The sequence below is a fragment of the Amphibalanus amphitrite genome, unplaced genomic scaffold (assembly GCF_019059575.1).
Source record: "Amphibalanus amphitrite isolate SeventyFive unplaced genomic scaffold, NRLGWU_Aamphi_draft 000189F_arrow, whole genome shotgun sequence".
In the NCBI taxonomy this organism is placed as follows: domain Eukaryota; kingdom Metazoa; phylum Arthropoda; class Thecostraca; order Balanomorpha; family Balanidae; genus Amphibalanus; species Amphibalanus amphitrite.
Window position 1 is genome coordinate 670,219 of NW_024881684.1, and position 13,689 is coordinate 683,907.

At 52.9% G+C, this 13,689-nt stretch overlaps 1 protein-coding gene across 3 annotated transcripts in view; it reads right to left on the bottom strand.

Moving 5' to 3' along the window:
- LOC122384430 overlaps nt 1–13,689 on the bottom strand; it is a 96,169-nt gene that overhangs the window by 66,413 nt on the left and 16,067 nt on the right. For 2 of the 3 annotated variants that reach the window (XM_043371812.1, XM_043371813.1), the window contains exon 2: nt 918–1,107. In XM_043371812.1, the coding sequence (XP_043227747.1) occupies nt 918–1,107 (190 nt within the window). Of the gene's footprint in view, nt 1–917; nt 1,108–4,512; nt 4,725–13,689 lie in introns of those variants that run through there. The other variant, XM_043371814.1, reaches the window with a different exon arrangement.

The window sequence follows — 13,689 nt, forward strand, 5'->3', positions numbered from 1 at the left end:
TTCAATGTCAACGTATACTTCATTCAACGCGTCTCGATGAGAGGAACACGATACTGGCAAAATAAATGTCGTCACTGTCTTGAGTCAAAAGCTATTGCAGGAAACGTTTTTCATAAAAACTGATATTTTTGGAGTTTTTGACATCTGGAGGCTAAACCGTGAACCCGAGGTCGGATTTGAGAACACTTTTCAGAAAGGCCTGTAAAATGGCTATCGATGTGCTTTTCCGCGGCGCTGTGGCTCTATCGGTTCCCGAGTTAGCCGTTGCCAGTTTCCAAAATTGTTGAAATGTACTTAATTTGACCTTTGAATTGATAACCTCTGGTGACCTGACCTTAAAACTGAATAAAGTGTTTCCGTCATAATTTTTGACGCTCTTTCGATTGCCGCTTACCGCGTGTCGCTACGTGGCCCAGGAGCCGAGTTCGAGGGGGCGCGTGAAAACGCTCTTCCCCAACGTGACACTGAAAACACAAGCCACCAGCACGACGCGGGGGTCACTTTGGATCAGTGAGTGAGCCTGTATATTTCTTTTTGCAAAGAATAAAGATTGTGCTTATCAATCAACGTATATTTTACCGTTTCGAATTCGCATGGATGTGTATTTTGAGAATAAAATGTCCGTAGTTTCCCATATCGTGGTAAGTATTCATCAAGATCAAGGGTTTTTGATAAAAAAGCACCGGGCTCAAAATTGTATTAATTGGATTTTATGAAAAAAAAAACAGCGAAATCTGGTTTTTATACTCGTATTTTGCAACACTTGGTAAATCATGCATGGACATGACGTTACATTTTAGACCGACGCCCCTGTCGCGAGCTGACAATGGCACCCCTCTCAAGGGAAAAAGTCGCCCCCTCGAGCACCATGCCCCCCCTTTCGCTGATTTCTGGCTACGCCACTGGACGTCTCTCACCAGCTAGTGCGTCGGTCGAGCTCCGGCACTGTGCGGGGTTCGGTGGGCGCCGGGTAGTCCAGGTCCGTCTCCGGCACTGTGCGGGGCTCTGTGGGCGCCGGGTAGTCCAGGTCCGTCTCCGTCTGCGGCAGCTGCAGCCGCCAGAGGAGAGTGGCCGAGCGCCGGCCCGTCCACCGCGGCCGGCCGGCCACTGCAACGGACCGCCACCAGCCGTCACATGGCTGACAGTACACTGCCGCCACTGCAACGGACCGCCACCAGCCGTCACATGGCTGACAGTACACTGCCGCCACTGCAACGGACCGCCACCAGCCGTCACATGGCTGACAGTACACTGAACGGACCGCCACCAGCCGTCACATAGCTGGCAGTACACTGAACGGACCGCCACCAGCCGTCACATGGCTGACAGTACACTGCCGCCACTGCAACGGACCGCCACCAGCCGTCACATAGCTGACAGTACACTGCCGCCACTGCAACGGACCGCCACCAGCCGTCACATGGCTGACAGTACACTGAACGGACCGCCATCAGCCGTCACATGGCTGACAGTACACTGCCGCCACTGCAACGGACCGCCACCAGCCATCACATAGCTGACAGTACACTGCCGCCACTGCAACGGACCGCCACCAGCCGTCACATGGCTGACAGTACACTGCCGCCACTGCAACGGACCGCCACCAGCCGTCACATGGCTGACAGTACACTGAACGGACCGCCACCAGTCGTCACATGGCTGACAGTACACTGCCGCCACTGCAACGGACCGCCATCAGCCGTCACATGGCTGACAGTACACTGCCGCCACTGCAACGGACCGCCACCAGCCGTCACATAGCTGACAGTACACTGAACGAACCGCCATCAGCCGTCACATGGCTGACAGTACACTGCCGCCACTGCAACGGACCGCCACCAGCCGTCACATGGCTGACAGTACACTGCCGCCACTGCAACGGACCGCCACCAGCCGTCACATGGCTGACAGTACACTGCCGCCACTGCAACGGACCGCCACCAGCCGTCACATGGCTGACAGTACACTGCCGCCACTGCAACGGACCGCCACCAGCCGTCACATGGCTGACAGTACACTGCCGCCACTGCAACGGACCGCCACCAGCCGTCACATGGCTGACAGTACACTGCCGCCACTGCAACGGACCGCCACCAGCCGTCACATGGCTGACAGTACACTGCCGCCACTGCAACGGACCGCCACCAGCCGTCACATAGCTGACAGTACACTGCCGCCACTGCAACGGACCGCCACCAGCCGTCACATGGCTGACAGTACACTGCCGCCACTGCAACGGACCGCCACCAGCCGTCACATAGCTGACAGTACACTGCCGCCACTGCAACGGACCGCCACCAGCCGTCACATAGCTGACAGTACACTGCCGCCACTGCAACGGACCGCCACCAGCCGTCACATGGCTGACAGTACACTGCCGCCACTGCAACGGACCGCCACCAGCCGTCACATGGCTGACAGTACACTGCCGCCACTGCAACGGACCGCCACCAGCCGTCACATGGCTGACAGTACACTGCCGCCACTGCAACGGACCGCCACCAGCCGTCACATGGCTGACAGTACACTGCCGCCACTGCAACGGACCGCCACCAGCCGTCACATAGCTGACAGTACACTGCCGCCACTGCAACGGACCGCCACCAGCCGTCACATGGCTGACAGTACACTGCCGCCACTGCAACGGACCGCCACCAGCCGTCACATAGCTGACAGTACACTGCCGCCACTGCAACGGACCGCCACCAGCCGTCACATAGCTGACAGTACACTGCCGCCACTGCAACGGACCGCCACCAGCCGTCACATAGCTGACAGTACACTGCCGCCACTGCAACGGACCGCCACCAGCCGTCACATGGCTGACAGTACACTGCCGCCACTGCAACGGACCGCCACCAGCCGTCACATGGCTGACAGTACACTGCCGCCACTGCAACGGACCGCCACCAGCCGTCACATGGCTGACAGTACACTGCCGCCACTGCAACGGACCGCCACCAGCCGTCACATGGCTGACAGTACACTGCCGCCACTGCAACGGACCGCCACCAGCCGTCACATGGCCGACACTGAACGAGTCGTGGGGGGGGCAGGGGTATCCGACCGTCACATAGCTGACACTGAACGAGTCGTGGTGGGGGGGCAGGGGTATCCGACCGTCACATAGCTGACACTGAACGAGTCGTGGGGGGGCAGGGGTATCCGACCGTCACATAGCTGACACTGAACGAGTCGTGGTGGGGGGGGGGGGGCAGGGGTATCCGACCGTCACATAGCTGACACTGAACGAGTCGTGGGGGTATCCGACCGTCACATAGCTGACACTGAACGAGTCGTGGTGGGGGGAGGGAGGGGTATCCGACCGTCACATAGCTGACACTGAACGAGTCGTGGGGGTATCCGACCGTCACATAGCTGACACTGAACGAGTCGTGGTGGGGGGCAGGGGTATCCGACCGTCACATAGCTGACACTGAACGAGTCGTGGTGGGGGGGGGCAGGGGTATCCGACCGTCACATAGCTGACACTGAACGAGTCGTGGTGGGGGGGGGGGCAGGGGTATCCGACCGTCACATGACATAGCTGACACTGAACGAGTCGTGGTGGGGGAGGGGTATCCGAGGCTAATTTCCTATTTCAAAATCAGTACGGTTTGGGGACCAAAAGTTTTTGACCTGAAAGTGACCTGACCTAAGGTTAATTCAACTCAAAATGACCTCAAATGACACAAACGACATCAAAATCGAACTATATGACCTAAATGGCCCATTAAACATGTGTCACGTGACCGACACATGATATAATATTTCCGTGACCTGTGATGACCCGACCCTAACCTGAAAATCAAAGTACAAGTTTGGTACCCTCAGGGTATCTGAAGCATCTATTCACGAGTGTGCAAAGCAAAAATGAGCCTGATCTGACTTGTAAGACGGCGGCCAGAGCCGAAAATGAGAACAAGCCAAAATGCCAATAATTTTTACGTTAACCTTACCTGTGACGTCATCAGTGACCTCGAGGTCAATGAAATTAGGTTTCGCTCGACAGTTTTTTCCGGGGCTATCAGACGCCGTTTCAATTTTGACGATCAGCCCAGTAGTTTCGGAGTTAGGAGGGGGCTATGAAGAGCCCCCCCCCCCCCCCCGTAGGGCGTGTTATACGCAGACCCCAGTGGGGCGCGGGCTAAGAAATGCACAGGCAATCTTATGGTCAAAGAATTTTGAAAACTGGCCGGTAAAAACATGAGTTATGAGTGTGCTGGCTTTTCAGGCTTTTCACAATTTTTAACTATCGCCCTATACGGGCGATGTTCAGCTGAGTGCGCCGCCGTGTGCGGTCGCGAGCGCTGCTCGCTCCTCTCCCGTCTCCCCCTCGGCCTGCCTGTTCCCCGCGATTGTGTGGGAGGGAGCGAACGTTTGAAACGATCGGCTAGTGAGCTGTGAGAGTGAGCTTTGGTAGGGCGAATCCGTGCGAGAGTGGACAGTGGAGTGCGCGTCCTGACTGTGTGAACTGGGTGTTCCCACCGACGGCAACTAACACTGACTGACCATGCATCGAGACGTCGCCCGGCTGCTGATCCTACTCGCCGTGGTGCGCGTGCTCTCTCTCGCGTGCATCCCAGCAGCTGCACCGTCGACAGCGGAGTCGTCGCGCCGTCGGGAGCCGGATCGGCAGCTGCGACACCACGTCACCCGCAGACGACCGGCCGACCCGCGGCCGTCTGGCCTGCCCTCGGAGTCGCGGCCCTCTCGGCCCGGCGCGGCCGAGCCTTCCCCGGGCCGCGCGGCGCCGCCTCGGGCTGGCCGGGGTCCCGGCGCGCCACGTATCACGGACACCACTCGACAGCTGCTGGTACGGCGGCGCGCGCTGCTCAGCTCCGGGGCCGCCGGCCGCGCGGAGTACAAAGTGGTGAACCGGCAGTGCCGAGCAGCCATAAGACGCGATCACACAGCCTTCTTTGCCGAACAGCTACTTGAGGCAGGACCAGCGAAAATGTGGACTGTATTGCGACCAGTTGTTGGAGCGGGAAAGGGCACACTTACAGTGCCGGCCTGCACGCCGGATGCTCTCAATGCGTACTATGCGAGTGTAGGCCCCACTACAGTGGCTAGCGTTCCCGTACCAGAGACGGTTCCACCCGTCAGGATTCCGCGTGTACTCACATGCGCATTCCGAGTACGGACTGTATCGTATGACGCTCTGTTCAGCCTCATCCAGTGCATGAAAAAATCTACTTTTACCGGCCTGGACGGAATCAGCATAGACATGATCAAACGGTTCTTTTACGGTATGGGCCATGTTTTGTTGGACATTGTAAATAGTTCTTTAGAAACAGGATTAGTGCCAACTTCGTGGAAACACGCTTTAGTCACGGCTATTCCCAAGGGTGCTAAAGCAGACAGTTCACAACCGTGTAACACTAGACCAATTTCCATGCTACCCAGTGTCATGAAAGTTGTCGAGCGCGTAGTACAGTGTCAGCTCACCGAATACTTCCAGGAGCACGAACTGTTCACTGATGCGCAGCACGGTTACCGACGGGGTCGGTCTACAGAGACGGCGCTGGCAGTTGTCACCGACAGTGTATATAGAGCGATGGATATTGGAGAAATTTCCGTTCTTGTGCTCCTAGACCTTTCCAAATGTTTCGATGTCATTAGTCATGAAAAGATGCTAGAAAAACTCAGTTTGTACAACATCGAAACCACTTGGTTTAGGCATTACCTTGATGGTCATTCACAGCAGGTCAAAGTGCAAAACGCCAATGGTTCTGTCCTTTTCTCAAGGTCTTTGCCAGTTGAATCGGGAATCTTCCAAGGTGGTTCTCTCAGCTGTGTTTTGTTCTCCATTTTTGCGAACGATATGTGTCTCCATGTGCCCGATGTCACGATTGTGCAGTTTGCCGATGATACTCAGCTCCTCGTCTCCGGAAAAAAGGCCGACCTGACCAACCTAGTCATGAAAATGGAGCGTGCTCTGTCGCGGATTTTTGCATGGTTTTGTTCCAACAATATGAAAGTCAACGCTTCAAAAACACAGATGATAGTGCTCGGTACACGCCAGATGCTCAAAGGACTGCCACCCGTTTGCATTAGATTTGCTGGTGCTACCGTTCACGAGTCCCAAACTGTTAAAAATCTCGGCGTTATCATGGACAAGCATCTTACGTACCATGACCATGTCAACCATGTGGTATCAAAGTGCACGGGGGCGCTTCTAGCGCTCAACCATGCGAAGCACGTGCTACCGCCTGCCACACTGAGACCGATTGTGACATCTCTTGTTGTGTCTACACTGCGCTATTGTATATCGATCTATGGTACATGCGGCACCACTGAACTTCATCGTGTGCAAAAAGTGCTTAACTTTTGTGCGCGGGTTGTAAGTGGCCGGCGAAGGTATAGCCACGTGACCGATGTCCTCAGAGATCTGAAGTGGCTCAGCGCGACAAATTTGGTACTGTACCACAGAATATGTAACGTGCGAGCCATTGCTCAGACTGGCCAGCCTTCCGCTATTGCCAGTTCCCTGGAAAGCGTAACCGATCACGGCCACAACACCCGTAACGCCGAGCGACTCAGGCTTCCTCGGATACGCACTGAGGCGGGACGAAGGCAGCTACTATATAGCGGAGTCGATGCGTACAATGTGTTCTGTGCCACCTACGAAGGGCGAGTGTCTTTTAAACGAGCAGTCAAACTTCACTTGTTACAAAATCAGACGTAGGTAGACACGGTTTAACGATTCATTGTGATGAATGTGTGATACGATGAATGGTGTATGTCTTAGCCTGTTCTTATCTTATCAATTGACATTGCATTAATGAAAAGCCGCCTACCAGCGGATTTAATGTGAATACACGAACTGAACTGAACTGAACCGGTTTGTTCGGCTGACCGGTGACCTCTCGGCGGCTGACACGGCCCTGGCCTGCGGTCACGTGACCCTTCCTGCCCTGCGACCCGCGGCGTGTCCAGCCGACCCTGGTGGCGTGACGCCGGCGGTCCGGGGCCGCCCGGTGCCGCGGCCGGCTGACCTGTCATCTGCTCCTGTCAGCCGCGGCCGCCCCGCGGGGCGGCGCAGCGGCGGCCGGCGGCCCCAGCGGCGCGGGGCGCGCGGACGGGGGTCTCGGCGCGGCTCGCGGCCTACGTCGGCGAGCCGCGGCCTGCTGATCGGCGCGCTCAACGTGCAGTCTCTGCGGCCGAAGCTCCTGGAGCTGTCAGAGGTGCTCCACAGACAGAAATACGACATCGTGCTTTTAGCAGAGACCTGGCTCAAACCGACCGTGCCCAACCGCCTGCTGGTCATTCCCGGCTACTCTGTCCACCGCGAGGACCGTCCCGATGGCCGAGGCTACGGGGGAGTGGCAGTCGTCGCCAGGGAGGACCTGACCGTGACGCCACTCAAGCCGGCCACCCAGCGCCCGCCCGACAGCCGACTGGAGACCATCTGGTCGCTGGTGAGAGCGGACCGTGGGCGCCGGCTCGTCCTGTGCTCTCTCTACAGGCCGCCGCGCTACACGGTGACGGCGCTGGACGCTGACTTCAGGGACCTGGAGACGCAGGTGCAGAGCGTAACACTTACTCATCCGACGGTGCCACTTCTTATGTGCGGTGACCTCAACTGTGACCTTTTAAAAAGTGCGCCCGCTCCGGCTCGGTCTCGTCTCGAAGAGTTTTTAAATGATTACTCAATGTGTCAACTCGTAAACGTGCCCACTTTTACCTCAGGTTCCCTGCTTGACGTCTGCATCACATCTAGTCAAAACCTAGTCTCTGACTGTCGTGCAATTTACTGCGATTTTAGCCCTCATCACTTCATTCGCTTACGTGTTAATTTGCCTCGTACCCGTCGCCAACCTGTCATCACTCAGTCTCGCTGTCTAAAGCGACTCGATCAGGACGCCTTCCTTTTAGATTTACACTATGCCGACTGGGGTGACGTTTTTAGATCGCCAACCGTGACCGAGAAGTGGGATGCCTTTTTATCAACTTTTACGAACATACTCGACCAGCACGCGCCGCTGCGATCTGTTCGCGTGCGAAATCCGGCGGCCCCTCCCATCTCGGCTGCCACCGGTGAACTCATGTCTCGCCGCCGTGCCGCCCTGCGTGCCTGCGGGCGTAGCTCGGCCGACTACCGCGATCTGAACCGTGCCGTCCGCTCTGCCATTCGCCGTGACACTCGCGAGGGGATTGAGGACCGTATCAGGGAGCGCGGGCCGCAGTCTGTCTGGCAGAGCATTCGGAGCGTGGTGGGTGGGAAGCGCTCCGGTACACCGGTGCTGCCCAGGGGCGGATCCAGAAAATCTCCAAGGGAGGGGCCATTAGAAACCAGGAGGCCCCCCCCATAATCCCACCTGTTGGAGGCCCCATCTTCCCACTTGTTGGGCCCCCCCCCCCAAAAAAAAACTGCGTCTATTGAGCTTATCTAGCTGTTCAGGCAACATATCAACATCTGTGCAGGCTTGGAGGCCCTCTGTGCAGGTTAGGAGGCCCTGTAAAAGTGGTCATCTCTGTGAGTATAAGAGACCTCCAAGTTATGAAAAGCTTTACCAATCTTCTAACAAAGAAGTCTTCTCAGCTAGTCTTCTAAGAAATAACTAAGTGGGTAGGTTAAAAAAAACTCATCGGATTTCGGCCACTTTATTTTCAGGAGGCCCCCTTTTCAGCTTTTTAACTTTTTAACTTTTTATTTTATTTTTGAAAAAAATCGGCCAAGGGGGGGGGCCATGGCCCCCATGGCCCCCCCCCCCTTGTATCCGCGCCTGGTGCTGCCTCAGCTATCCAGCGAGGAGCTGAACCGCTTTTTCGTCTCTGTTGGACCGCGAGTGGCTGCTGAGGTAGCCGACCGGGGCCGGGGCGCGGTTCCACAGGTAGAGTGCCGTCTGCCCAGGGTCGGTGCCTGTGGTTTTAAGCTCTTACCGATTGACATCGACACTCTGACCAGCACGTTGCTGAGTATGCGTAACTCTCCCGCTCGCGGCGCTGATGGTGTTTGTGTTCGGGCGCTGAAGGCTGCTTTCCCTGCCGTCGGCGTCGTTATCCTTCACATCATCAACACCTGCCTCGTCCTGTCAGACTATCCAGCCTCATGGAAACATTCCCTCGTCCATCCTATCCACAAAACCGGTGACCCATTCAACCCCTCTAACTTCCGCCCGATTTCCATCATTCCGATAATTTCCAAAATCGTAGAGAGGGTGGTTCATCGCCAACTTTATCATTACCTTGCATCAAACCACCTCCTATCCCCCAACCAGCACGGTTTCCGCCCTCACCACTCGACGGAAACCGCGCTGGTTACTGTCTCCGATCACATCCTGACAGCCGCCGACGGTGGGGAAATCTCCCTTCTGTGCCTGATCGACCTTAGCAAGTGCTTTGATGTCATTGACCATGATATACTTATCAGCAAATTGCGTCTGCACGGCATCGACACGGCGTGGTTCGAGGCGTACCTACGCGGTCACACGCAGAGTGTCGTCCTGCGTGACGTCACGGGCGCCGAGCGAGTCTCGCCCCCGCTCCCGAACACCAACGGAGTGTTTCAGGGCAGCGCCCTCGGACCACTGCTGTTTACGGTGTTCGCCAACGACCTGTCGCTACACGCCGCCGATGCTAGAGTGCTGCAGTACGCAGACGACACCCAGGTGATTGTCTCAGGCAAAAAGAGTGAACTCCCAGCACTCATCACTAGCATGGAAAACTCACTTGCTTCTTTGGACAAATGGTTCTGCGCGAATGCTCTCAAGGTCAACGCGAACAAAACTCAACTCATTGCTTTCGGAAACCGCCAAAATTTGCGCAACCTTCCAAATTTCAGTCACCTTCCGTGACACAACCCTCGTCCCTTGTAACGAGGTCAAAAATCTGGGTGTAACGTTTGACAAAAACCTGACATGGGACAGTCACGTGGGTGCCGTCACCCGCCGCTGCACTGGGACCCTGATCGGCCTGTCGCACGTGCGACATGTGGTGCCGCGAGGTGTCATCACCTCCCTTGTAACAGCCCTGGTTCTCTCGCAGGTCCGCTACTGCATATCAGTTTATGGTAACGGTACTAAAAAGAACATGGTCAGAGTACAGAAGATCCTAAATTTCGCTGCAAAGGTGATTTTCGGCCGAGGAAAATTTGATCACGTGGCGGACCTGCGGGAGAGACTGGGCTGGCTCGAGGCCCAGCAGCTGGCCGATCACTCTACACTCTGCCTGGCGCACAGGGTGCTCCGCAGAGGAGAGCCCCACTCACTAGCAGCCGTCCTCCATCGTAATGAGGAGGTACGCCAGCGCGCCACCAGGCAGGACGGTCTGCTCAGTGTGCCGAGGTCGAGGACCGAGGCGGGTAAAAGACGATTCTGTGCTAGAGCGCCGGCGCTGCACAACCAGCTGCCACCCGAACTGGTTTCGCTCAGTGGACAGGGCTTCAAACGCGCTTTAAAACGACGAATGCTGCCTTCTATTACCTGATTTGACGCCGTGTATGAGAGTGTGGATGTGTGTGACTGGTGACATGCATGTTGGTGTGCCGTTGCACCTGTAATTTGTATGTATGAGTGAATATTTTTATCCTTTCTACCATGCATGTGACATTGTGACGCGGAGCCAGAAAAGCCACTGCTGCTGTGGAGTGCTCTTTAAAGGTAGTGTGCCAGCTTTCTTGGACCGTATGGAGTTAATGGCCCAGATAAGGAGAACCGGATTTTTAGAACTTATCCATACCTTCAAAACTCATGGAAACGTCTTAAATTCTTCAAATTTTGAGTACCCCAGTGCGAAATTCGCCCCGACGGATTGTCGGTCGTACCCCAACCACATTTCACACCACTATGAACAATAAATGCACACACTGAAATCGCTATTACCGATATGCTCATCCAATCAAGTTTCGATAAACCCGTTCATCATCAGCTCCTGCGGTTTCGAACACGCCTGTTAGTTGGCTTCTGATGCTCGTCGAGGTCGGAATTTCCAAATACGCGTGGTGCGTCGGGCCGCGCGCTCTGACTTCGGCCAAGAAAAATGCGTCAGCTGATCATTGTCATTTCTGCCACTTGCGTGTGGTGAAATGGGGTCATAACTTATAAGACGGCTTTTTCATATCAATTATTTTACATAAAATCATATTTCAAACCATAAATAATGTTCGACAGCCAAATAAAAGAAACAATACCAATACGGGCTTACAGTTTAAGGCTCGACATTGTGTTGTCTACGATTAGACAGCTGATAACTCATTCCCGTACGTCGTATGGTCGTAACACTATAATGACCTTTGCTTATTGTCACAAGTGCGCCGCATTCGCGATTGTTGCCCGACGCCTGTTTGCAGGTGAGCCCACTACAGTTGTTATACATATCTAAAAACCGATAAACTTTTAGGCGAAAAAGGCACTATTCCAGGCCCATTTTTGATTTTTTTTTGCGATATTAGGTAAAAACAGAAGCTTCTTATCCTAGGAAAAATAAAATGGGAAATCTTTCAAAGGTGGCACACTACCTTTAAATACAAATACAAATACAGATGGTTAAAGAGAGTAATAGTACATCCATGCCCTGGACATTATGAGCCCTGGCCTTAATAATATGCACCTGACCTCTTTGGGACAATGTGAATAGGGGAGAGTGGGGCAAAGCGGCCACCCTAACACTTCTCACGATGCCAACGCTTGATTTTTAAACTTGGAAAGATTCTTTCTATACCAATGTGATCCCTATTAAGTTGCCTTTAATTTCAACTGCGTTTTATTTCCAAAGGCGTTCACATATGAAAGATATTGACAAAACTTTAAACCTATGCATATTGGCCACTTTGCCCCATACCCTGGGGCAAAGCGGCCACCGGCGTCTTCTCAAGTCCCGATATGAGAAACAAAATAGTTGCCTCGTGTACGACTAGGGTATTTGATGGTGACAAGGTTAAGCGAGGATGGATGTTTACTTTATCATCTTCCACCTGTAGGTAAACAAAGAAAGGATTTTCATGAAAATAAACATTTAATTGCATTATTTGGTAACTCATGCAACTGAAAAGTGGCAAAGATGAATGCATGACGACACATTTGAATATAAATAATGTTTTTTATCCAGATGGAAGCAACTTATGCCCAATTGGGGGGTGGCCACTTTGCCCCGGCCACTTTGCCTCGCGCATACCGTCCGAGACAAAAATATTCCAGCTTAGCTATTAGTGGGGTAAAAAACATTAAAATTGGTAGAATACATGTACAATACCCATGCAATGCATGGACAAGAACGCTTATAAAAATTCCAAACGGTTATGGAATAACATAACATTTAAAAATTGTAAACATAGTTGGTAACCTGGCAAGAAATGCTTTTCCGTGTTTCACAGAACAATGGTGATGGGCCTGAAACCCCGGTCTGGCTCATTCGAACGACCGTGCAGAGAAGTATAATTGTAAACCATAAATTGGAACTGACGCCAGCTATGAAGGGCTAAAACGATGGGTGGCCGCTTTGCCCCGGGTGGCCGCTTTGCCCCACTCTCCCCTACTGGCCTCTTTGAATATACCCTATCTGCAGCCAGTTGGCCACAATTGGACGGCCTAGACATTATGAGCTATAGTCCATTCAAGGTACTAGCCAGTTCGAGCACTGGGCACATCGTGCCCTGGACATAATAGCCGTTTTTACGACGGCCATCTGGTACACATTTGGTGCACGTCTGGTACAGATTTGGTCAAATCAGGTCAAATGGTCAAATCCTCGCCAACATCTCCACAACAGAACAGGAAGTCCTCTATTATCTTAACTCTATTGACCCCAACAAATCAACAGGACCAGACAATATTCCCACAAAATTCCTAAAAATGACAGCACTTCTAATAGCAAAACCTTTGGCCATGTTGTTCAATGCTTCACTGTCTAGCGGTATATATCCAAAAGCATTTAAAGAAGCCAATGTTCGGCCAATATTTAAAAACAAAGGTTCACCATCTGACTTCACTTCTTACCGTACGATAAGCCTACTGTCACCATTGTCAAAAATATTCGAAAAAATAGTTCACAAGCAAATGTACTCCCACTTCACCGAAAATAATCTACTTACAGATAAACAAAGCGGATACCGGAAAAAACACAGCACACAGGATCAACTACTTTACTTAACTGATAACCTTTACAAATCACTTGACGATGGACACAATTTTACTGCTATTTATTTGGACATATCTAAATATTTTGATGCTATTTGGCATAAGGAATTACTTTATAAATGCAAACACGAATTTGGGATAACGGGACAGTTGTTAAATTGGCTCAAGTCTTACCTGACTGATAGAAAGCAAAGGGTAATTTTAGGCAATGATCTTTCACCGCTTTTGACTTTGAAAGCGGGCTGTCCGCAGGGATCGGTTTTAGGACCTCTACTAGCATTAATTTATTTAAATAAACTATCTACCAAGACAAAAATGGCATTCTCTTCTTCGCCGACGACACTTCTCTATACTCTCCCCACGCGACAGACATACAACTGACACAGACTTCACTTCAAGACGACCTGGACGTTATTTACAACTATGGAGAAGACTGGGCGATAACATTTAACCCTGCAAAAACCATTCAACAAGCTTTTTCCCACCAACGCACTCCGTAAATTCCAAAATTAACATTCGGAGGACTCCCCATACCAATGAAACAAAATCACACTCACCTAGGTGTAACTCTATCTACCGACCTACGATTCCACGAACATATAAACCA